This window comes from Nelumbo nucifera, chromosome 5 (genome assembly GCF_055504915.1).
Source record: "Nelumbo nucifera cultivar China Antique chromosome 5, China Antique-T2T, whole genome shotgun sequence".
NCBI classification, from domain to species: domain Eukaryota; kingdom Viridiplantae; phylum Streptophyta; class Magnoliopsida; order Proteales; family Nelumbonaceae; genus Nelumbo; species Nelumbo nucifera.
In genome coordinates, this window is record NC_142653.1 from 2,501,100 (window position 1) to 2,527,431 (window position 26,332).

The following is a 26,332-nucleotide window of genomic DNA, read 5'->3' on the forward strand; positions in this document are numbered from 1 at the left end:
CATAACATACACACGGGCGGATACACAGGGCGCAGGGAGAGACAGAGAGATAACCAAAATCTCTCTCTCTCTCTTATATATATATATATATATTTTTTTTTTCTGGTTCTTCTCCCAAGCAGGCTGCAGGCCCTCCTCGTTAACAAAAGCAAACAAGGGAGGAAGATAACCGAAAAAAAAGGAAAAGGACACGAGTCATGGGCTGCTGTGGATCGTCTTTCTTAACCGAAACTCACCCTGAAAAGGAAAACCAGCAGAATCAGCACAACCAGAATCCGCCGTTCAACCACCCTACTCCCTCCGGCGGTTCTGACCCCGCAGGTGCCGCACTCGGTGGTGTTCCGCCTTTCTCCGAGTTCTCGCTTTCCGACCTTAGGGCCGCCACCAATAACTTCAGCTCCGACTTCATTGTCTCTGAGAGCGGAGAAAAAGCCCCTAATCTCGTCTACAAGGGGCGTCTACAGAATCGACGATGGATCGCCGTCAAGAAATTCACCAAGATGGCCTGGCCCGATCCCAAGCAGTTCGCTGTATGCATCCATCCTCCTCCTTTTCTTCGTTATTTTCTTTTCGTTTTTTCTTTCCTTAAAATTTTCTCTTTTAATTTTTGAGAAAAACACACAAACACACAAGGAAGACTCCTTTCTCTCCCTTTTAGCTTTATCTCTTATGCTATTGTTATTTTTCCTGGTTTTAGGAGGAAGCATGGGGTGTCGGGAAACTACGGCATAGGAGGCTAGCAAATTTGATTGGCTACTGCTGCGACGGTGATGAGAGACTGCTTGTTGCAGAATACATGCCCAATGATACCCTTGCCAAGCATCTATTTCACTGTATGCACTGTTTTCTTTTGCCCTCTTCTGTTCATGTTAGACATTTTCTCTGATTAGGTTTCACCTTGGTTATTTAATTCCTACTTCGAACTATCCTAGAGAGCTTTTAATTATTCCAAGCTAGATAAATATCTGGAATCGAAGAGAGACCGAATGTTTGAAGGACATCCAACGCTTGATTAGCTTTCGTTATTAATTTCTTCTTTTTAATGGATGGCATTGTTGGGGAATCTTGTCTTATTGTGGTTTACCGCGTGCTAGCATAGTATAAGTGATCTACGGGAATATGGACAAATGGTTAAAGTCCGTGGCAGTATTGCTTTTGTATTGCATTGTAGCTTTTGGTGGTTTAGTTTTGTTTTGTTTTGGTATTCTTTCATTTTTGTTTGATAGGTTAGTCACATTATTAGGTGCTAGTTGTTACAGGGAATCAAATTTAAGGATCGTACGAACCCACTTATTTTGGGCTCAATTCATGGTTTCAGATTCAGTTGTAGGAGGTAGTACTCAACTCAACCTCAGCTCTTTCCCAAACCGCCTGGGATCTGCTACATGAATTCTAATATGCTTAAGAAATACATACACTTCACTCACACGCACACACACACACTCACTCTCTCTCTCTCTCAACTGAGTTTATACAGCTGTAAAATTGGGATGATCTGTGAGGCTAATTCTCGTGCTTCTTTTGTATCAACAGATGTAACCCTAGACACTCTTTTCTTCTCTTTTGACAGGGGAAAATCAAACTATTGAGTGGGCCATGCGCTTGAGGGTTGCTTTGTATATTGCTGAAGCATTAGAATATTGTAGTACTGAGGGTCGACCATTGTATCATGACTTGAATGCTTATAGAGTTCTGTTTGATGAGGTATTATAGTTTATCTCTTCTCTTTTCAATGTTTTTCTTTCTGGCATTATATTGCCACTTAATCTCTGATAATAAAAATTATCCCACTTCCATCATCAATCATGTGATGACATTGATTTGTTTTATTTCTTCTATTTCTGTTTACATTTAATTTTAAACAATACTGTTTTGATGATGTGCTGTGTCTTTAACTGCTGATTGGTTTGATTGATTGTAGGATGGTGATCCCCGGCTTTCCTGCTTTGGCCTTATGAAAAATAGCAGGGACGGGAAAAGTTATAGCACAAATCTTGCATACACCCCTCCAGAGTACCTACGGAATGGTATTATTTCTCTCAGATTTTAATTTTATAACTCATCTTTCTTTCAATTCCATTTTTTTTAACATTTAGGAGGTCCAAAGCAACTTTAGGTAAATCTTGCAGCATCTATAGGCTAAGTAATAAATAATAAAATAATGAAGTAATTAACTTCATTGTTCATAAAAAAAGGAAACTAGCTTCATTTTTCAATCTAATGGGCTTAAGTTGAACTCAATGATTGTCACACTCCAAGTCATATCTTCTTTTTGGATGGGGTGTCATACTGATACATCCTCTACTGGTCCTGACTTTGTTCAGACCTCTACGGTTTCATTAATCAATACTACATTGTCTGCAAACCATCTCAAGGGATTGCTTGAAAAGCATAGAAATAGTTTTTTGTATATCTCAATTCTCAAACAGATTTCACATGTATCAGCAGAATGCTTACTTGATATTAACTGAAGTATAATAAGGATTACCACTCTATACACTAAAAATGGAAGGGGGCTCATGTAGCTTTTTTCATAAAGAAGTGTGACTGTTGCCCAATGTGTAGAAGATTTCTCTTTTTCTCTTTTAAAAAATGAGAACGAGATTGGAAGTTGACAGCAGGTCTGGAGTTCAAGTTAGGAAAGCTTTAAGGTGTTACTGTAAGGGCTGTCATTGTCAGAGTGAATGGTAAATCTAGATATTGGCTATTGGGTGACCAATTTTAAGGAGTTTGAGGGTTTTACACAAGAACATTTCAGTAGGCATAGGTAATGTATAATTTTTCATCCATCTTTTTCGGTGTAGGAAAACATTTACAGGTGCTTCTATTTCTGTGATTTATTTTGGTTGCTCTTCATCATTATTCTTGATAAGAGATCCTTGTCCTCCTTTTGAATGAAATTCACTATTTAGCAAAAGAAAAAAGAGAGGCTTTAAGGTGGCTAGGAATAGGTTAGATTGTATGACAGAGAAGAGATTCTCAGTTCAACTCCGTTCTTGGTCTCAGGGAGTGGTGAGGAGCACATAACTTGAATCAATCAAATGCCACTATATAGGGGGGCTTTCCTTTGTTAGAAATCCATAGATAGTATTTTGAAATTTCAAAAAAAAAAAAAAATGCAACACGATATCTCAGAAAGAAGCAACCCTTGATAGCTGCACTGGTGTGTGAAAGCTGTTGCGCTAATGCACTCCCGCTTTTTTGCAGCAACAGCTTTGAATCCAAACAAGCAAAGGCTGTGAAGCCACACATGTCTGAGAGCAAGTGAAGGCATCAACTTCAGGTGCCCGCTAGTGCACTGCAATGTGCCAGGTTGCTTTGCCAGAGCTTTCTAGAGCCCCGCTCAATCTAGAATACTAGTGCATGCATCTGTTTTGAATCATGAATGGACAACAATCAGTGAAAGGCTGTCAGATCTGAACAGAGAAAAGTAAAGGGAGAAGTTTCAATGTTATGGGAATAAGTTTGGTTAACTGTACTTTAAGGGACTAGGTTGTGAAGAAGGAAGTTGTTATGCAGTTATTGCTTAGATTTATGGTTGTTGGACTGGGTATTCAATGAGCATAGACAGATTTAAAGCAGTAAGCACAGAGAGGAAAAACAGAGAAGGTAGCACTTACTGCCATCAGCATCAACAAGCAATCTTTCCATCAACACCATGATTTTGAAGGAGTCATTGGTTGTTAGAAACTTAGAATTGCTCTAACAACAGCAGTAGAAAAAACACAACATTGACTTGGGATGGGAGTAATCCTTGGTGATTTAGGACTAGGATTTTGACTTGGGATTTACATAAGAAAAATCATAGTTGACTTAGGAATAGGAATAAGACAGGTTCTACTTACGACTATGACTCTAAGCTATTAACATAACATTGACTTGGTAATAGGGATTTAACAATTAGCCTTCATCAAGTGTCATTTACAAAATTTCTCTTCTTATACTTCTCTCTCAATTTCCATGTGCTAAACAAAGAATCATTTCTCCATGGTATAATGGGAATTCTTCTCTTTTTCCCTTTTCTTTGTAGTTAATGCACTTTCTTATTATCTCACACCCATATCTTTGTTAATTCAACATAACGAGGGTTTTATCCATTCTTTGATTTAACAAAGTTATGTATACAACCTGTTTCTCTAACTTGCATGAACAAAATAAGGTTCTGTCTCGTAGTTTTTTATAAGTAATGTAATGTTGTTTAAGTGTTTTACCATAAAGGGGAAACAAGTTACCCGACTTCAGCTTTATCCATTAAGGAGGCCACAACCTCCTTAAAAATGTATTCACTAAAAGACATAGCAATAAGCTTTTTCAGTTCAGCCACTTCGGCTGTTATCTAACGGCCCCCAAGTGTTGTCAATTCTTTGTCAAACTGTTTATGTACCAAGAGGTTGTCATCTATGGGCATTACTTGATTCTTGGACAGTAAAAGGTTTTAACAATGAAAGTCATTTCAAACGAATTCTTACTCCTCTGTTGGTGCTTTCAGAAAGAGCTTTTTTTTTTTTTTTTTTGAAAAACAATATCCTGATCTTAATTGCAGGTGTTGAGGATGATGTATTTTTGGGTCTCTGTGCTGGTGGATTTTCAGGCCCAAGTTATTCTTTAGAGACTATGCACCTTTCTGTATAGATGGAAAATCCCAATGTCAAATTCTCCAGAAATAATAATAATAATTTATTACATGTACATCATTATAGGCCTAGAATCTACAAAAACAACTTATCTAAGCTCCATTTGGCATCTTTACACTCGTGTAAGGGCCTAGGTTAACACATTGAATAAACCAAGTGTAATTAAAGATTATCTGGCCTAATGATACTCGTATACCTGTACATGCTTAGCATGCCCATGTTGGATGTGGTATGTACCTGACGTGATACTGGCTCCTGCATGGAAACTTCTAGCGGATGGTATTATTTAACAAATCATGCCATAACATTATGTATATCTTTTGCAGTTGAATTGAATTTGGCACGATTAAGTATCAAGAAATGAAGCTTAGCTTAAAAAACTAGATATAAAAGCAATACACAAGTTTATTAAATAAGGTACCTGTAACCATCTCCCTGTGATCTTAGGAAATGGAAAGTCATATCCCCATTTTCCATGTTTGGGCATCCTAGTATTTGACTATGTGCTAAGCTTAAAAAACTAGATATAAAACAATATGCAAATATATTAAATAGAAAGTCAAATCAGTGTTTATGGTAGGGCATTGGGAAAATATTAATAGAATTAGGATTCTTTGCTATCCAACCAAGCTCATGGGTAACAAGGCCTTTCTCACTGGCAGGTAGACTAAGGGGGTTTATGCCTAGTTCCTTGGAACAGAGAACCCCTTCTCACACAAAGAGTCAGCTAATCTATTAATTTGACAAAATAACAGGAAATACTTAAAACTGAAGCCCTTGTATGATATGGCCCTTACAATGTTGGATATGATCCTTATACTTAAATGTTGTAGCAGAAGACCATTTCATAATCAACCTTGCTGCATTTTCCACTTATCTAGGTTTATGCATCCCATGTTTTTGAGTTGGAATTCATGTTCACAAATTATTTTACCACAGGAAATTAAAGATGTAGAAAAAAGGTTTGAAAAGTTGGAATGGACTAATTTTGTCAAATCTTGTGAATACTGTGAAATTATTATTAATCTCAATTCAAATATTACTATTCAATATTTTTTAAAATTATCAATTACTAGTAGTCGTATTTCTCAATATGATTTGTGAATCTTACAATTTAGTGCAATCCCAGTTGCACTAATTGGCATACTTGATCTAGTGCCGTATTATAATGATTTGAAACCTGGATTGAATCTGGGCATACTGTTGAACCATTTGGATCATCACCCTCCATTGTTCAAAAGTTAAGAACCATTTTGGGCAGTCCAGTTGAACCATTGGCTGTTCAAAATTTTGGGTCAAAAAAAGGAAGAAGAGTAAACCTATCCTTGTTCCAACAGGTCATCCATTTGGATCATGGTAGCGTTACTTTGAATCGCTATATACATTTATATACCCTTCTTTTACATCTATTCTTGTTGAAGTATTTGTAGTAAGTTTCCTTCTACTTTTTCTCCCTTTTCTCCCCTTATTTCATTTCTTTTTATAATATTGTAGGAGTTGAGGTTATTCCTCATAGAGACTAAAAAACCTTTCCTTTTGTTTGCCTTTTTTTCCCTGGTTTTTTTTCTTATTCATTTTTATTATCTTTAGAATTGCTGAATGGCCTAATGTACTAAAATCTTTTCAAGTTTCTCCCTTCAAACATATGTTTGTAATCCAATTTAATGAAGCTTCTCTAGTTTTTCTATTTTTTATTTCTTTTACCCTGTCCTCAAATTTCTTTTAATATTTGAACTAGCGGAGGGGGCCCTGCGTTGCAGAGGCTCGCTCATAAACTATCAGGCTCGATCTCGATTCGAATTAGATACTTGAGCTTGAGCTCGAGCTCGGCTCGAGTCAAAAGCTCGGAAGTTTGAGCTCGGCTATCTTTGATTGCAGGTCTATCAAGCAGCTGAGGTGCCGAGCAGAGGTCTCCCTCAATTACTTAGGTGCCAAACCGAGGTCTCCCTCAACTGCTGAAGTGTCAAGGTGAGGTTTCCCTAGCAGGCGAGGTGTTGAGCTAAGGTCCCCCTTAGTTGACAAGGTGCCGAGCTGAGGTCTCTCTCAGTTGTCGAGGTGTTGAGCCGAGATCTCCCTCAATGACTGAGGTGCCGAGCCAAGGTCTCCCTCAGTGGTCGAGGTGCCATCTAGCTCGAGCTTGATTCGAATTGGAGACTTGAGCTTGAGCTTAGAAGTTCGAGCTCGGCTCGGCCCAAACTTGACTACCTTTGATTGCAGGTCCCCGAGCAGTCAAGATGCCGAGCTGAGGTCTCCCTCAGTTGGAGAGAGAGTGGCATTCTTGTAATTTATAAGGAGAGATGGCAGGAGAAAGAGAGATGGCGTTCTTGTAATTTGTAAGAAAGAGAGAGAAAGAGAGTTGGTAGGAGAGAGAGTGGCATTCTTGTAATTTGAAAGAACAAAAAAAGCAAAAGAGAGAGTTGGTAGAGAGTGTCATTCTTGTAATTTCTATGAAAAAAAGCCAAAAAATACTGTTAGATTCCATTTCCCTCATCCTCATGCCTTCTTAAGTACACATTTCAGCTTAATATATTTATATAGATATTGTCTTTCAGTTTCTTCCACTTTATTTCTGCTTAAAACCCTAGGTGCCAAGACATGCAGATAGAGAGATGAAACAGTTGGTAAGGGAGTTAAAGGAACCTTTAACTGGATACTGTGATCAGCTAATAGTATTATTGGTGTTTTGGCATGGCAGGAAGCAGGGAGAAGCCAATTGTATTGGGGCTTGATTCCCCAAGGGGGGGGGGAACATGTATACATGTATAGCTTTCTATCTTAATAATTAATAAAATGATAAATGTAACTGATAAAATCTTTGACTTTATTTTTATGCTTTTATTATTTGAGGTAAGTTTAATCATTACTCACATGCTAATATACCCAATATAGATTCAGATACATTAAGACCTTTTTTACTTAAATGGGCAAGGTTTAAAATGTCGATGTCGATGGAAATGTCGCTTACCAAAATATAGGACATGTCGGAAATGTCAAGGGGAAATATTGTAAAAATTAGAGACATTGTGGAAATATGCAAAGATATTTTGTAAAATGATAAAAGAAGGATTAATACATATTTCTAGACTATTATCTTATTCCCAACCATTATATAAAGCTAAGAAACTAAGATCAATAACAAATTAGTAAATGGCAGTTTACTGATTTATTATGCATTTTGATGTTTTTACAAGGTTATCTGATATTTTCTTATTTTTAATTCTGATTTATTATAAATTCTAATATATTTATTTCACACTAGTAAATAGAAATGCATTTATTCTGATTTTTAAATATTAAAGTTATAATACATTATGTTTTATTATAAATTTAATAAACTGATTCTCCTTTTTGTAGTATTAAGATTATGATAAATTCTGATTTCTTATAAAACTTAATGAATTTATTATGATTTTTAATACTAAATTTATAATAAATTATGATTTAGTATAAATTTATTAAATTTATTTGATTTTTTATATTAAATGTAGAATATGGTTTATTATAAAATTTAATAAACATTTTCTGATTTTAATAAATATTTTAAAAAATACTAACTAGTTAATATTTTATTACTTGAAAAATATTTTATGTTTTATATTATAAAGTAATTAATTTATTCTTTTGTTTTTATATTTTGTTAATTCTTTTTTGTAAATATTTTATTTGAAATATTAAATAGAAATTATTAATGGAATAATCTATATTAATATACTGTACTATATTAATATAATGTACTAATATATTATATTTTTAATGTACACTAGTCGACATCTTGTCGACATAATAGGAAAAACTGTATTTTTTTTGGTTATTTGGATCGATTTGGTCGACATTTCCAAAATATAGGAAATGTCGACCAACATAATGTAATTTTTATATTACCATCCACTTTCATGTCGGTGAGCCTCGACATCGACATACGTCGGGCGACGTTAGCGACATTTGGCGACATTTGAAACCATGGATATGGGTTGGTACATGATGGTGGTAACTTACAGTGTAGCATTTACTTGATAAAAACATGTACACATGTATGACTTTCTCTTTTAATAATTCTTAAAATGATAAATGTAAATGAACAAAAAACCTTCCATTTATTTTTATGTTTTTATTATTTTAAGTAAGCTTAAGCATTACTCACTCCCTAATATACCCAATATAGATTGAGATACATTAAGACCTTTTTTACACATGGATTGGTGCATGATGGCGGTAACTTACAGTGTAGCATTCACTTGATAAAAAATGATATACTGTTGTATATATTGTCTTGTGTTTCATTTAAATATGCTGTTCAAGTATATAGCTTGGCTGGCTATGTTGTGTGAAAACTATTTTATCATTGCATTACATCAATTACTGTTTTTTTTTGTTTGATTTTGACTAATAACATATGCAATCTTGATGATTTCTACATTTGTAGGGAGGGTCACTCCTGAAAGTGTTGTCTTCAGCTTTGGTACTGTTCTCTTGGATCTTCTTAGTGGAAAGCATATTCCTCCAAGTCATGTAAGCTCTTCTACATATGCAATCCATTTAAAGTATGCCATCATCTTTAGAATTGCATTTAGGATTAAATTCAGGCCCCATTCGCTTTTCGATAAGTTATTTACCCGGGTAAATACAATTACCTGGGTAAGTTTTTCCTGTGAAATATTTACCTGGGTAAGTTCATTTATCCATGTTCTTTTATTTTCTAGGTAAATAAGGTAATGACCATTTTATCCATAAAAAATCCATTATTAAAAGGGGCATTTTTGTCCCATTCAAGTATTAGCAACTTTCCTCTTAGGTGGGAAAGTTATTTACCCACTTAGGAGATGGGTATCTACCCAGGAAAATAAACTTTCCCTGGTCCCCACATAAATCTGAAAAATGAACATGGGATTCTTCGTCAATGGGAACCAAAATCCCATTGACCAGCTTTCCCCCCCCTCAAAATCCAAAAAAAGAACACACCCTCAAAATTAAGCTTATGGACAAATGCCTTAGAAACAAGAGGTTTTAAAATAAGTAGTATAAAACAGAGTAGATGACATGTAAATTTAGTAATAATGGGATCAAGATAACTCAATGTGACCATTTCCGGTACCTTGGTTCAATAATTCATAACAAGGGAGAGATTAAAGAGGATGCCACCCAAAGAATTAGAGCAGGATGGGCAAATTGCAGGGGTGCATCTGGGCCTTTGTTTGATAGGCGAATACCACTTAGATTAAAAGAAAGAATCTATAAAGCAGTTGTAAGGCCAGATATATTGTATGGAGCAGTGTTGGGGAGTCAAGAAACAATGGGGATTGTAGACTAAGGCCCCGTGTGGTGCATCTTTTCGTGCGGTGCAGATCGCGTTGTGGTCTTTTTCTGTTTGGTTCGGTGGAGATATAGCCGCCAAAAGACACTGCACTGAAAAGATGCACGAAGCCCGTTTTGGGTTATTTTTGGGAAGCTCCAAATGGAGTTTTTTTGTTTTTTTTTTTTTTCAACTTGTCTTTGTGCGGAAAGACACACTTTAACCAAACGGTCTTCAGGCTGTCAAGATCTTGATGCAAAAGCTCACTATGTCTTTTGACTGTCAGAGCTTCCAGAAGATCTTTCAAAAAAGACTTGCCAAATGGCCCCTAAGATGGTTTGGGCATGTGCATAGAAGACCACCAATTGTGCCAGTTAGAAGAAGTGATTTGTTACATATTGAAGGGGTTAGAAGAGATTGGGGTAGACCAAAAAGGACAGGGGTAGTAGTAAGAAATGATTTAAGCATTAATAATTTAACAGTGGATATGACTTTAAATAGAACGGATTGACAAAACAGGATTCATGTAGTCAAACCCATGTAGTTGGGAACTTGGGATAAGGAGTGGATGATGATGATGATGGCCTTTTAGATTTGTTCTCTGAGCACACTGTGACTTAGCTTGCAAATTTTTTATTTTAAATATCAAGAATAAAAAATAATCTATTTAATTTGATTGTCCGTGTTGAATGGGTTGAACCTTTACAAACTAGTGAAAGGAAGGAGTCTGGACTGAATAAAGAAAGGAAGGAAGGAGTCAGAACATTAGGGCTTAGTTTAGAGAAGAATAAAGAAAGGAAGGAGTCTGGACTGAATTCAATTTAAGGCAACAGGCTCTTGTATGTTAACAGGTTTGGGGTTGAACTGGACCATCTTGGCCTCCAGGTGATGGGCCAAACAGTTTGGCTATTCAGATCAAAAACAGGTTGAAAATACTGTTGTATTCTTTAAAAGTTGAAATCATTATAAAGTCTAAAATTCCATCAATAGTATTCATAGAATATTGTGTGGGAATATTTTGCTTGAAGTTTTTGACTTGGCACAAATATATAAAAGTATAGTGAGCTTAAGTATGACCATTTAATTGAAAACCATAAAATTTCTGGATACTCTCATAATCCTTGGTATTTATTCTGTCTTATTAATTGATCTTTAGATATGAATGCAGGCTCTTGATATGATACGAGGGAAAAGCATTCTTCTTTTAATGGATTCACATTTAGAAGGAAACTTTTCAACAGAAGAGGCAACAGCAGTCATTGGCCTTGCTTCTCGATGTCTGCAATATGAACCTAGGGAGCGGCCAAACCCAAAGAACCTTGTTGCCACACTTTCACCACTGAACACAAAACCAGATGTAATTTCCTATCTTTGCTTATTAACTTTAATATACTGCTATGTTCTGAAAACACCAGAATCTCTATGATATGCTTACTTAAATTTATGCATGTATATGCTTACCTTAGTGGGTAATGAAGGTTGCTTCTAGTAGTGAACAATCACTCTGCATGTATATTGAGTGGGTGTTGTAGCATATGCTTGGTGTTATAGCTATTTCTGGAGATTTAGCTTTTTATGTGATGCCATCATTAAAAACATAATATGGGTCCCCATGAAAAGAGTTTTTTTTTGGAAAAAGGTAAAAGGGAAATTTTATTAAAGAAATGGGAAAACTGAGTACAACCACTTAACAGGTGCTAAGATAGCACCCCACAAAGAAACTACAACTGGAGCCTCTTGAGAAACATGCAACAGAAACATAGGCAGAAAACCTTCCTTTTAAGCACTGGATACCACCCCCAGAAACTCCACCAAAAGCACATTCAATCCTCCCCATTATATAAATCATCTTGCCTTCCTTGCTCATTCCAAATCCCCCCTCCCCTGCAGAAGCTTTCATACAAGTCTCTCCTCTCAAGTTCTTCAAGAGCTCTTCTTGCAAAAGCCTCCCCTCCCAAAAAGAACTAACCCGAAGACTTGCCAACTCTACCTCACTGTCAACAATTTCCTTTAAGTTTAAACTATCTTGCTCCACCTCCTTCCCTTCCATCACCACCTTGACCCCAACCTCCCCCTCCTGTCCTTCACAACCACTCTCCTCCACAAACGCACCACTTTTTCCAGACTCCCCCATAGGAGGAGACAAGGACAGATTTTTTTCCCATCAACACCTTGCAAGTCCTGGTTCTCCCTAACAGGGTCAACATGATTGGGATTTCTGAACTTAACCCCTTTTCCTTTGTAAATCCCCACTTTATCCACTACCACTTCAGAAACCCAAAGATCGTCACATGTTCGAGACAACTCTGGACTGTCCAGATAAGATTTTCAATGCCATTAGCTTGACAGCTACTGTTAACAATTGTCTGAAGTCTGAACACCAGCACCCCCTTCTTCAACATTCCCCTTTGACCTTTCTTTCTTGGCACTCTCCACCTCTTCCATGACTGTGACACCACTCCAAATCCTAGGACCTTATCAACCCTCGAAACCACTTGTCTACAGTGTCAGTCCTTGCCTCCTGAATCTCACTGTCATAACTCTCTGTAATAGGTACAACAGCTGGACTCAGGATACCCTCAGTCCAAATTTCCACTGTGGTGGCACCTTATCAGTCACAGAATCGAGATCAAAGACTTGCCTGAAGAAAACAGAGAATCACAGCACTTGTCATTGTTAAACACTGTAATCTTTGACTCTGTCTTCTCTTGCACTTCAACTCAAAACCTTGTTGTCACCCAGACCCATTCCTCTTTTTCCCCTACACCTACCTTATGACCTCCACCTTTCTTGGACTACCTCCTCTTTAACCTCTTACTCATAATATTTTCCAATGTTACCCTTTCCTTTTTTAATCCGCAGGTCCATCCACCAATTTCTTCTTCTCATATCACTTTTCTTAGTAAGGTGGTCCCCACATCCCTTGATCTCCTCCCTAGCTAAAGCTAATGCCTCCTCAGCTTCCTTGCACAAAGATTTGTGTTCCCCAGATTTTTTGAATAAAGAATTTGGTTCTTCATTAGTATGCTCTCAGCTCCCAATGAATGAAGCCCTTTGTCTTCCCTCAGAGGAAACTCCCTCTACTTGTTGGCTGTTAACCTGCTCTGCCTTAACAGCAGCCACCTCAGCCATAGTTTTCAAGGCACCAAGGTGAGGCTGGACGACAGGGACATGCCTTGTCATTGTCGCCTAGTCGCCTAGGCAATGGACTTTTTTTAAGTAAAAACATATATCCTAGGGTAGTTCTCTAGGTTCCATAACCATATTTCCTTAACATTTATCCATAATTTTCATAGGAAAAGTATAAACTTCATGATTAAGTACAGAAAATCAACATATTTATAACAAAAAAGAAGAAAGAAAAGAAATACAGGGGCTGAACCCCTATTTTGTTATAGGAAAAGAAGAAACGAAAAAGTGGAAGGAGAAGAATATGTGGAAGAAGATAATGTGTTGATTAGACAAAATTTTAAGTTATTCCTTATTGGTTCAGGTTTTGAAGTCTTTGAGGGTTAAATGCAGCATTTAGAAATGTTTGTGTTGATTAAACCCTAACAAATAAGAAAATAATAAAAAGAAATTAGTATATAAAGACACAAAGTGAATATTTTAGTTTAATAATGTCTATTTTATAATTATAATCTCAAAAAATTAAGAATATAAAAGTATTGTATAACACAATGTACAAAACTGCTTGGCGATTAGGTGAGGTGAGCCTCCAAAGGGTGCCTTGTCGCTTAGGCATCGCCTTGACAAACTATGGCCTCAGCTCTTACTCCTCTATCCCTTGAAACCTCCTCCTGACCCTTTGTCTTCTCAGCCCCTTCAAGGGCAGCAGTGTTCGAAATTACCTTATTGCTCTTCCTACCCTCCAACTCATCATCTTCCTCCACGATGCGCCCTTTTCCCCTTCTCCTTGCCCTCTGCAATTTCCCCTGAACCTCCATCTTCCATGCAACACTGGCCACATCTCTACCTAAATCCACATCCTCCTACATGAGAGCATCAAATCTTCCCTCTCAACAACTCTCAGGTCATTAATCTCCCCAGTGAATCCAGGCTTGATTAAAGTAGGAATGCAGTATAGGTCTTTAACTTCAATCAGAAACCTTGTCATATCAATCTTTTCCCACATCCTATTCCTACAATCATGTAACAAGAATTTACCACAACAGATTCCCAGTGCCACTACCCTGAACATCTCCAAACACCAAGCATGAAGAGGAATGCTCAACATTCCTATCCAAACTGATATTCTCCAACCATCGATAATTGCCCCTGCCGATGGGAACCACCTACTCAACCACAAGCGACCTATTTCACTGACTTTCACTTTGAACCAAATACTGGGTTTATTTGGCTTCTCTAAACCAGGGGAAGGGACAAGGAAGCATGCATTAAGGACATTGTTATGTAGGCCCTAATAGAGGAGCATGATTTAACTTAAACTCTTTGGGGCTTTATAAAAGCCCAGAAAGTTCCCTCATTTCAAATATTTGAGCTGTACCAGTAAATGGCTGTTGGTAGCCTTGTCCACATTTCAATCTTTTGATAGCTTCCTGTATGACACCCTTTGTTTGTGTTATACTGCAAAGCTTGTGCTTTTGTCCAAGATCATAGGTTAATGTTTGTATTAGCCACGTGAGTTTTTTTCTTCATTCTTTTTCTTTATTCTTTTAATGTGAAGGCGGAGGACATTGCCTCTCTGTGTATATGCGCAGGGTGAGGCTGTCCTTTAGAAGGATCCTGCATTGGCAGGAGTCTCATGCACTGGGCTGCCCTTTAGAAGAAAATATTTGTTTCCTCTGGATCCATGTGATGCTTTGTATCCTTAACACTGCTGTGAGGTTTGTTGACTGTCTAGAAATGGCTTTATGTCATTTTGCAACTCTTATGATTATCAGTCGGTACTTTTTTTGTTTGTAGCAGAAGCAATCAAGTTTGTGGAACAATTTTGCTTGCCCTGCATATTTTGCCGATGCAATTATATCCACTCCTAATGGTTATTGTCATCCTTCATTGGCTATTTCCATTTGAACTTTAGTGGATATTGTGGTTATTTGTAGTCGGTGATTGTGCTCTGCTCTAGGGTTTTTTGCTTTGATCTAAATGCAGGCTATAGTGAATATGTAGTTAGTGATTGTGGTTATATTGGGTTAAAGCTACATGTTTCTGATTCTAGTGAATTCTTGTGTCTACTTAATGGAAGTACTTGTTATTTTTCCTTTTATTAGGATCAGATCAGCTTATTCAGGATCAACTTGATGGTTTCTATAAATGTTAGGAGGATAAACTTCCTTTTGTTTTACAACTGACCCCATGATTCTCCTCATGCAGGCCCCATCTTATGTGATGTTAGGAATACCAAAACATGAGGAAGCCCCTCCTACCCCCCAACACCCTCTCTCACCAATGGGGGAGGCCTGTTCACGCATGGACCTTACAGCAATCCATCAGATATTGGTAATGACACACTACAGGGATGATGAAGGAACCAACGAGGTAATTGACTTGTATGAATGACTAGGGAATCTGGCAGAAGTTTTGGAATTCTTTGCTAATGGTTATTTTAATGTATATTCCTACAGTTATCCTTCCAAGAGTGGACGCAACAAATGCGTGATATGCTGGAGGCCAGGAAGCGTGGGGACTTTGCATTCCGTGATAAAGATTTTAAAACTGCCATCGACTGCTATTCTCAGGTGCACTTTCTATTTCCGGTGTCCAATTTGTGACTCGTGTTCTATGGTTTAGAATTATTTAAAAATGCCAAAAACGAAATATTACCAAAAAAGAATTATTTAAAAATGCCAAACATTTTAGAATAGGAAAAATTGCAAAAAAAAGCAACACTAATTGTTATCATAACATTGCATAAAGTATCCTGGTGTCCTGCATGAACTGTGCCAATGCTCAACTGACCAGTTCGGATTCTAAAATTTCCATTCCACTGCTGGGCCAATACAGGACGGTAATTGCCACAATGAAATAAAAGTGTTAAAAGATGTTTTTCCTAAAATCCTCTACCATTTGCTCCATATTTAATTAATTAATAGACAATTATCAAAAGACAACCAAGTCAACTTAGAAGATGTGATATTTTTGGTTATCCGACCATTTTTTTTTCTATCCTTTGATCCTTTGCTTTTTATGCAGTTCATAGACGTTGGAACAATGATATCCCCAACCGTTTATGCACGGCGCAGTCTATGCTATCTCCTCTGTGACCAACCAGATGCTGCTCTACGAGATGCAATGCAAGCACAATGCGTCAACCCAGAATGGCCTACAGCTTTCTACATGCAGGCAGTTGCTCTTGCGAAGCTTGACATGCACAAAGATGCAGCTGACATGTTAAATGAGGCGGCAGGGCTAGAAGAAAAGAGGCAAAAAGGTGGAAGGTGATCCTGAGAATCGATCATGCGAATTCTGATGAACACACATCGAGTCTTTGTAATTTAGTTGGGAAGTTGACTTCTCGTTCACAACAAGAGAAGATAGAAAATTGTAATATAGAAAGGACATCAAGTTTTTTACCCCTTAAATTAATGCATGCGCCCTTTTTTTCGCTCATTTTTTCTCTTCAAAATTTTTAATCAATTTGAAGAAATAATCGTCATTGTGTATGTATGAAACAATATAATACAAAAAAGATTCTTATTAGAGAGAGTTGGTGGCTTAAGCAACATATAACTCTGCCTTGCCATCAATGAAGAGGCTCATGAACTCTTCCCCGTCCACGGTCTCCTTCTCTATAAGAAGCTGAGCAAGTTTGTGGAGGATGTCAATGTGAGTTGTGATGATTTGCGTGGTCCTTGAATATGCCCTGTCCACCAGTTCTCTTACCTCTGCGTCCACCACGTCTGCAGTGACCATGGAATAATCTTTTTGAGATGACATCTGCAAATCAGAGCATGCATCAAATATAGAATGTCAAGATGAATTAGAAAACTTGTTTGTCATCTCTTCGCTCACACACAGTAGAGGAATCTGAAGATGATTTAGAATGTACTTATAAGCTGTTTGTTGGACCAAAATACTCCTTACCTGTTGACCTAAGAAGGGATTTCCACCAGGTCCACCAATAGCAACCTGTCCAATCTTTTTACTGAACCCAAAGCGTTCAACCATCTGTCTTGCCACCCGTGAAACCTGCATGAAATCATTTGATGCTCCAGTTGTAACGTTCTCTTTCCCAAATATAACCTCTTCGGTTACCCTGGATATATGAGAAACAAAATCGTATTAGTTGTTGACAATCCATGACCTTACACCAATGCCCTAGCTACTCTCCAAATCTGGACCAAGTAATATTGGTTGACAAGATGGTTCTGTGATAAACCTTCCCCCAAGCGCCACAGCCATCTGATTCTCCAAGTAGCTTCTGCTGTATAACCCAGATTCAAGCCTTTCTTCACTTGGAGCAAAGAATGTAAGCCCACCAGCTTGCCCACGTGGGATGATAGAAATCTTGGCAACTGGATCATATTCTGGCATGAGTGCACCAACTAAAGCATGCCCAGCCTCTGCAAATAGCTCATCATCAGTTAAGCACAAATTCTAGTCAGTAGGAAGGTAGCACATCCTACAAATGAGTGGCTAAACATATACCATGATAAGCGACCAGTTTCTTTTTCTCATCTGACACCACAGCGTTCTTCTTCTCAGGTCCAGCAATTATCCTCTCCAGAGCATCAGATATCTCGTCTTTGCTTATCTCCTTGAGGTCACGCCTGGCTGCAAGAATGGCTGCTTCATTCATCAGATTTTGCAAATCAGCTCCTGTAAGACCAGGGGTTCTTCTTGCAATCTTCTCAAAGTCCACATCCTTTGCAAGTGCCTTTCCTCTAGAGTGCACCTATCAGACAGAATGGTGTTGCGTGTTAGTGAAAAAGAAAACTCATATTGGTTGAAGATAATTCCTTGAAAAACTGATTGATTTTTTTCCCCAAGTTAAAACTGCTGTACGGGATTGAACTTTGATAAATTTCTAAAAAATATGTCAAATCAGTCATTTATATAATACTTGCTCAAATAAACAGAAAACCAAATAAAAGAAAATATATGCCAATGATCCAATAGTTGAGATGGTCACTTGGTGTACCTCCAAAAGAGGAGGCATGGGATCAAACCTGTGGAACTACAGGCTCTCTGTGGCATGGCCAGTGGGCCTCATTTGCACTCTGTTCTGTCCCCATCCCCAGTCCCCTCCTATAAGGTGTACTTTGTAATACCAAAATAAATAAATGAATAAAAGAAAATAACTTAAATTTGTTAGATTAGGATAAATATTAATAGCCAGTCCGCCTTTTCTTAACAACTTGAGACATATGATTAGGATAACATGTTTGAAATTTAAATAATAAACTAAAAAATTAGGTCTTTTGCCAAATCACTTGGTATATTGGGAAAAACTGGTATGTTTTCACTCTGATTGAAATGAAAACTGGTCGGTTGGGAAAAATTTCTTCTTTTTCTTCTTCTCTAGAATGTCACTGGTCTTTTTCAATGAACTGTTTGGCAACAATGAGCCAGATTTTCATATTTTCCTATCTGAAGGAGGACAACACAGCTTGAAAAAGATTTTACACCTCAAAATAGTTCCAAGGAAATAGAACAGGATCAACTGGAACCAGAAGAGTCAGGAAAACACAGCCTCTCTTTAACTAGGAAGCCAGTTTCCTCCCACAAATAACATTACTTACCTTTCATTGCCCCTTATTTGCTTCTTGTACCAAGATAAGTACATTTGCAATTGCTGTCTGGTTATGTGTATAATGTTAGATTTCTGTCCTGGTCAGTACGCAAGCACTAGGGGGAGCGGGAGGGGCAAAAACCCAACCATATATTGGGGTGTTGTGCAATGTTCTCATAAATCATAGAGAAAGTTGAATTGAATTGAATTGTTATTTGTGTTGTAAAAAGTAAGATAACCATAGAAAAGTGATTTTACCCTACTTTTAGTTTGTCTACCTATCATGTATTTTGTACCTAAAACAAGAAAATTTACCAGTTCTACACTAAAAGAATAAGATTAGATAATATAATCAAGCTTCACTTTAAAGTCAAATAATCCACATACAATGACTCTTTAACCTACATATGATGGAAAATAAACTCAATATCATTTTTAAAAAGGTTTTCAATAACCTAAATAAATCATTTTACAGTAAGGGCTTTAAATAAGTCTCCTTGACAAAACTATATAGAAAAAAAAAAAAAAGATGACAGTAAAGAACCAATTCTTAATTGAATTGGTTTGAATCATATGATCTGTATAAATTATTAGATTCATGAATCAAATCATAGATTCAAACAAAAATTAATTGCGAAATTATTGCACAAAAAGGATTTGGAGATAAGATTCAAATTGAAACTCTTGGGGTACATGATTCAAATTGTGAAACTTAACATATACTATAAGCTTTTGACAATATTGAGAGGGATTAGGAGTATAATTATGTTTGAGATAAAAAACAATATACATATCGCAATCTGTTAACAAAATAAATGCTTTAACTCTCTAAACTACTTAGAGTCTTCTTAGTTTTCTTTTTAGTGCTTAGTTTGAAGGCTTACTGACAAACTTGATGTTGAGTGAAAAGGTCTGAAAAATAGTTGATACGTGAAAACAGTACGACAATTGATGGTCCCTAGGTTACATATGGTTTCTATTCAACAGGAGATGCAGGGCTTGATCATGTTTGCGAGTTAATTTTAATTTCAAAGTTTCACTGTTTTACTTTTGCATTGGCTTTTAAATAAAAGGCAAATAATATTGGATATTGGATAACGAATTCAGAAACTATTTACTAAGATAACAGGCTTGGAGGACATGGAGTAAGCATTTGGTTAGAGTTGTTTCGAGCTAACCTGAAGGATCTTGACTCTACCGGCCACATCAGGCCTGTCGACGGTAACTTGCCGATCAAACCTGCCAGGCCTTAGCAATGCCGCATCAAGAACATCGGGCCTGTTAGTTGCCGCAAGGACGATCACACCACTGTTGCCCGAGAAACCATCCATCTCCGTCAAGAGCTGGTTAATTGTCTGCTCCCTCTCGTCATTTCCACCTCCAAGCCCTGCTCCACGCTGCCTGCCCACGGCATCAATCTCATCAATAAACACAATGCAGGGGGCTTTTCGACTTTGCCTTATCAAACAAGTCCCGAACCCTTGACGCTCCAACCCCCACAAACAATTCGACAAACTCTGATGCAGCACATGAGAAAAACGGCACCCCAGCTTCTCCGGCAACTGCACGGGCTAGAAGGGTTTTCCCGGTTCCAGGGGGGACCGACCAATAGACAACCCTTGGGAATTTTCGCCCCAAGAGCAGTGTACTTGTCGGGATTCTTCAAGAAATCGACCACCTCCTGCAATTCCAATTTGACCTGGTCGGCACCGGCGACGTCAGCAAATGTGACACCAGTCTCTGGAACCTCCTGGAATTTGGATTTAGACCGGCCGAATTCCATGGGACCACCAAGGCCTCCCTGGGCTCGTCGGAAGAGGAAGAACAGTCCCGCGAAGGCGAGGAACGGAAATAGGAGATTTCCGATAAAATTGAATAGGCCGTTGCCGGAGTCTCCCTCGGAAACAGAGATATCAACGCCGCTCATGGCCAAGATGTCGATCAGATCTGGGTCATTAGGGACGATAACGGTAGCTCGGCAGCCGTCGACGGCGGTGAGCTGGGATGTGGACTGGGCTTGTGGTTTCGGGGCGGTAAGAAGAAGATTTTGAGAGAAGGGAGAAGGTGAAGAGGAGTCGGCCTTGGTGGCTTCAGCTTCAATTACAGGCGGTGGGGAAGGGGTGGTGATGCTGTTGTCTATGGCGAGGGCAGCTGGTAAGGTTTGTGAAATGGAAGAGAAAAATAGGGCTGCCAGAGTGGCCTGAGATGGGATGTTATTCCAGAATGTATTTGGATTGGGTTTTCTGCTGAGAAGGGATTTGGTGATAAGAAGTTTTGTTTTAGAGATGAGAGACAGAGGGACAGTCACAGAAGGGTGGGTGATTTTGGGTGTTGGGGAAGAGAGATGGAGTTGAGTACCAAAGAAAGACTTGGAGGAGAGGAGAGGAGGGGATTTGTTGCAGAAGCCATTAATTAATTGCTTGCTTTTGGTTTTGGTTTTGGCTGCTGTCACCCACGTACTTCTTTTTCCCTGCTTAGTCAACTGGAATTCAAGCTCCACAAAGGATGAAAGGACTACGAAGAGTGTCCTGACCCTGCATGGGTCAAGGCTGCTCGCTGTGTAGTGTTGTAGTAGCGTTTTGCAGAATTGCAGATAAGAGGAGAGGAGAAGAGCTGAAGAGGGAAAGGCTGTCGCAGCAACAAAGAGGGGAACTATTATTATTATCTAAATTCTAAAACCCTCCTTGGCAATAGATGGAATTTCTCTTTGGTTTTGTTGACAATCTGTTAAAAGAAAATTGGAAAATGGAAAGCTACTACTGTACCATCATCAAATTGTGTATTCTTGACATATTTCTGTTGAAATGACACGATCAACTAGACTAGAAATGAAACAAAAAAGGTATGAATTCCTTCTTCTTCTTCTTTATTATCATATTATCACAATGTGGGTTTTTGAATGAAAGTAATTAATAAATAAAAGACAGACAGATATCAAATGGTAGGGTTCACGTTAAAACTAGATGGAAATGGAAATAATGTAGGGGGATCATTTTTGTCGTCCATGATATGAAGTGCAGAATAGGCATCTACTTTGTTGCGTGCGCTTCAGATCTTGTCATATTTCCATTCCTTTTCAATTTTGATGTTTTGATCAAACATTTTTATACTCCACTCTCACTCTCTCTTAAGAATTGATTTATTCCCAAATGTATTTGTATTTATCCCCACCCCTATAACTATAAACAGCATTCCCATTGAATTGGGATTTCCTGCTCATATTACAGCCACATCCAGACTCCCTTAAAACATTGATCTGATCTGATCGCATTGGGAATTGTGAGGGAGACTAGACTCAAAATTATTCAAACAATTGGTTTTGCACCGTTATCACATATTTTTCTTAATTGTCCTCTTGTATTCTTCTTTTCTTTTAAGAAAGAAACTACTACATGTCTTGTAGTGGAAGCGTGTTTTGTTAATATTTCTTTCTACTCGTACTCGTGGACAATTCTTTTCATCACTGCATGACTGACTTTCTGACATGGCAATAATGTGTCCATGTCCATAATTATTTCCAGACCCAATAATGTTAATGCTGCAAATGCCTACAGGAAACACGACCAAAAAGAAAAACAGATTTTCCCAGAAAAGCCTTCAATAAGGTTGGTGGTTTCTGAGAAAATGATAATCATCAGGGATCAAATTCCTCATAATTACCAAATACAACAAAACACCCACTTGGCCTGATTGCTGATCCAAATAGCTGGGATAAACCAAAATTTGATCCCAATTCATTTAAATTAATTTCCAGACCCAATATCGATCAATGCCAACGAGGCTTCATCGATCGAATCCGGCTCAGGAGCATATGCTCGATCTCAAGTCTCATCTCATGGGAATTAATTACGCATTGCTTATTGAATGGAACCGGTGCTTACCATTTCTCATTTGTCGCTTTTTTCCTTAAGGCTGTGCCTGTGTTTGACTCTTAGGTGGCTGCAAGGAAACCCTTCTTCTTGATGGCCGCTAGCATGGTGCTTTCAATAAGTAGGGGGCCGGGGTTAAGTCCCAACATGTCATATATGTATGATCGGTCTGCGATCGATATATGTATGTGTAGTAAACAAGGACATGTGGACATGTACATATTTGGGGTCTCCTCTGCTCTCCTCTCCTCTCCTCTCATGTGCATGTTTGGGGAACATGAAGATCATCAGTGGACATGTACAGCATATGTATACGACCACCCATGCATTATGCATTATGGCAAAGTTTATTATGTAATGTTTGGAATTGGATGGTGTGTTTGTGTGAAGTTGGGACAAGGAGTTGATCCACCACTCGTGCTATATTCCCCCAACACCCAAACATGCATGTATGGTGCACCATCAATTATATTTATATTTGTCTAAAAACTCCGACCATATCTCGCTCGCTCTTTCTCTCTTTCTCTCTCTCTGTGTCTGGAGTCAGGACTAGACACAATGGCCCTGCAACTTCCAACTTCCGCAGAGATAGATAGATATTCATTGTTGATAGGGAGTATAGGGCCGGGAGAGACATGATTCTTTTTTCTTTACGTGTGTGGTTGTTGGGTGTTGATAATTGACAATAAGTAGCACTTAGTTACCTTTGGAGTCATATCCTGTCATTGGGATATTAATCACTGAATTATTTTATTGGTTGTCTTACCAATTAATACCAGTGATGATGACCATTTCTTTTTTGGGCCTTTATATGTTAGTCCTGTCGGAGCCCGACCCCATCTGCTGCTGGCTCATCAAGTCATCATCATGTTACCAATTAATGCGTCCCACAAACATATGCACGTTAACCTTTAAATGTCATGGATCGTCAAATATTAATGTGAATGTGTAGACAACAAAGGTATATTAACTAATTTGATACAAATCCCAGCAGTCTCCAAATTAAAGGAACATCCAAAACAGTGTTGTTACATGCATGCATGGTTGGATTGCATCTCTAGGCTCTAGCTATATATCTGCACCTGCACCAAGATTATTGAAGAGGAGTTTAAAGTAAATAATTAATGATTACTTACTGATGCAGATGTAGAAATAATTAAGATGCCTCTCTGTCTCCCTTGACCCCCCTAACTAGATAGATAGATGCTGGTTGGAGTGTGATGAAAGGTGGAATTTGAGGACGAGTTATAGAGGCGATCGACGCGAAGGTCATTAGTTTATTTCTTTTAGCAAGCTTTTTCCTTTCCTTCCCGGTTTCCCTCTAGGCGTTAGCAAGCTAAAGCCTCGTCGTCCGTGGAGGAGAAAGGCATGTAAGCTAAGGGGGGTTGTGAAGCCACCACCTATTATATATTTATCTTCATCATGTCATGTCTGTACCCAATAAAACTTGGGGCATCAGTCGCGATGATGTGTTGACTGACTGCGTCCGGCGTCCCTGAGATTTTGTTGAAGATACTATTACACATATATATGAAGGAAGATCGATGTTCAAGCCCCTTCAAATAAACATCTTACTTCCTTTCGTTAAAGCTGTGGTTCAGAGCATGCATGACCTTCTTCAAAGAAGATGAAGAAGGGAAATCCGTCGTTGGTGCCTCAGCTCGCAGATTTTGGTACGTAATTTAATTTAGCTAGAGTTTGGGGATTAATTCTTCTACTGTCGTCCCTACATATGTAAAAAAGGGGACAAGTTTGAGAATTGTGAAACTAATTAAGGGGGGCTGGAATCAAGAAAATTAAAACAAGATGTGATAAATAGAATACAAAATGCATATACAACATCTACCCTACCCTAGTTGGTGTGGATGAACTAACAAATTAATTGCAGTCATATATATTATCATCAATTTTATCAAGGACGACATCCAGATTCCAGAATGGTTTGATTGACAAGTGAGAACCATATATTTGAATCGGCGTCGGCCGGTTCGCCGGTTCAAGTTCAACAAATAAAAGAAACCACGATAGAGTCATCTTTGCCAAAACAAAAACAAATGTAGGCGCGCGTTGGTTCAAGTGGAACTATCAAAAAGTTTATCCCATCTCAGTTGGACTTGCTTCAATCTACATCCACAAAACAATATGTTTATCGTTAGGGGTCTGTCGTCGGGGGAACATTGTGACATGCTCATGCACTCATGTTTTCACCCTTTCGTCATTATAATTAATAATGCTTCACCCAATCCAATTATAAGTTTTCCAATAACTACACATTCCCTCTCTCTCTCAATCATTTTTAGTTTTTTTTTTTTGGAATGTAGACAGTTATAATTACAAAGCAGGGTGCCCCATTTACAGATAAGAAGAATCCCTCCTTATTATTGACATAGACTAGAGATTATAGAATTTCCTTGTTTATATATTTTCCTTCACTTTTTAATGATTGCTCTAAAGAAGGTTGACGACGGTTTATATAAGAGGCGCCCACAAAGAGGAATTCATCACCCGTTGACGACGGTTTGCAATATTTAGATCCAAGCTAAGAAAGCAAAATGGTTGTGTCGATTGTGATTCCCAAAAGTGCATGCCATGTTCGCTCTGCTAGCTTTCCCTCTGTGTCTCATCCCCTGATGTTAAGGATTGAAAAGAAGTTGAAGGAATTGAGAGGCTCCTTACCGTCGTCTCCCGGCGGCACCGTAGAATCACTGTGCGATGGACTTAGAGGTCTTGCCGACTTGTTAGAAAGCGTACAGGAATCGCTACAATCTCCATTCGCCCGCCAAGCCCTAGTCCATGGCCGACAGGATAAATGGGTGGATGAGGTGTTGGATGGATCCCTCACGCTATTGGATGTGAGTGGTACCACGCGGGATGTTTTACTGCAGATGAAGGAAGAGATGCAAACCGTTCAATCCACACTGCGAAGGAGGAAGAATGCAGAGCTTGATCTAGAAGGTAGCATTGCTGCCTACATGTTCTCTAGAAAGACCGTGAATAAGGTGATCCACAAGTGTCTGGGAGATGTTAAGAGAATGGAGAGAACACAGTATTCCACCTCCTCTGTCTTGGACAAAAACCAAGACCTTGTGGTAATGGCTAGTATGCTGAAAGAAGTTGAAGGCATCGCTCTCATCCTCCTCGACTCCATCTTGTCTTTCATAGCTGCCCCAAAGACGAGAACTGGTTGGTCTTTGGTTTCCAAATTGATCATGTACAACAGGAGATCTGCGTGTGAGCCGGAGCTAATGGTTGCCAATGAGGTCGACAAGATAGACCTTGCATTGTGCGCCCTCACTGGCCGTAGGTCGTCCTGTAAAGAAAGCGACGTGGTCAATCTGCAAAATGTGCAGAAATGCTTGAAAGTATTGGAGATGAGAATGGGATCCCTTGATGACTGCTTGGAATGTGTTTTCAGGCACTTGATCAAAACAAGGGTATCCCTTCTCAACATCCTCAACCAGTAATGCTGATGCATAAAGGCTGAGCCCCCCCCCACAAAAAAAATAAATAAATACAAAAAACAAAATGAAGGGGAAAAAAACCCTCATTTGTTAACCTAGATAATGCACTAGCTAGCTAGGAGCTCTGTTTCTGTTCTGTTTTCTTGCCCTTTTATTTATTTTTCCTGGATTTATGTCTTTTTTTTTCCCGTTTCCAAGGAAATGTTGATGCATCTGAATCTGACTGATACATTTTTTTTTTTTATTCCAAGGAGATGAGGATGTAATTACCTGTTGCATTTTTGCATATAAGAGTGGAATTACTGATCAAAAAGTTACATTTAATTCAATTTGTTGTCGTTGTTGTTGTTTATCCTACAACAACTAGGTACAAGCATGGGAGG

The 26,332-nt window shown here is 38.4% G+C and overlaps 2 protein-coding genes and 1 pseudogene across 3 annotated transcripts; 2 read left to right on the forward strand and 1 right to left on the reverse strand.

Annotated features, from left to right (window-relative positions):
* The first annotated feature begins 51 nt into the window (after positions 1–51).
* On the forward strand, positions 52–16,497 carry LOC104603720 (serine/threonine-protein kinase BSK1-like). The gene is made up of 9 exons (XM_010267817.3): positions 52–530; positions 698–833; positions 1,571–1,704; positions 1,922–2,027; positions 9,058–9,143; positions 11,093–11,281; positions 15,262–15,426; positions 15,513–15,626; positions 16,081–16,497. Exons 1-9 carry the CDS (start codon positions 198–200, stop codon positions 16,327–16,329), a joined length of 1,512 nt encoding a protein of 503 aa, XP_010266119.1. The 5' UTR covers positions 52–197; the 3' UTR covers positions 16,330–16,497.
* Positions 16,403–21,175, reverse strand: LOC104603721 (ATP-dependent zinc metalloprotease FTSH, chloroplastic-like; annotated as a pseudogene). The gene is made up of 5 exons (XR_016076777.1): positions 19,798–21,175; positions 17,536–17,782; positions 17,267–17,450; positions 16,972–17,143; positions 16,403–16,824 (listed from the first exon to the last, which is right to left on the reverse strand). The product of XR_016076777.1 is annotated as an ATP-dependent zinc metalloprotease FTSH, chloroplastic-like (transcript).
* A 3,865-nt stretch (positions 21,176–25,040) lies between these two features.
* LOC104603877 (uncharacterized) lies at positions 25,041–25,952 on the forward strand. Its single transcript, XM_010268044.3, has one exon. It carries the CDS (start codon positions 25,041–25,043, stop codon positions 25,950–25,952), a length of 912 nt encoding a protein of 303 aa, XP_010266346.1.
* Positions 25,953–26,332: the final 380 nt, after the last annotated feature.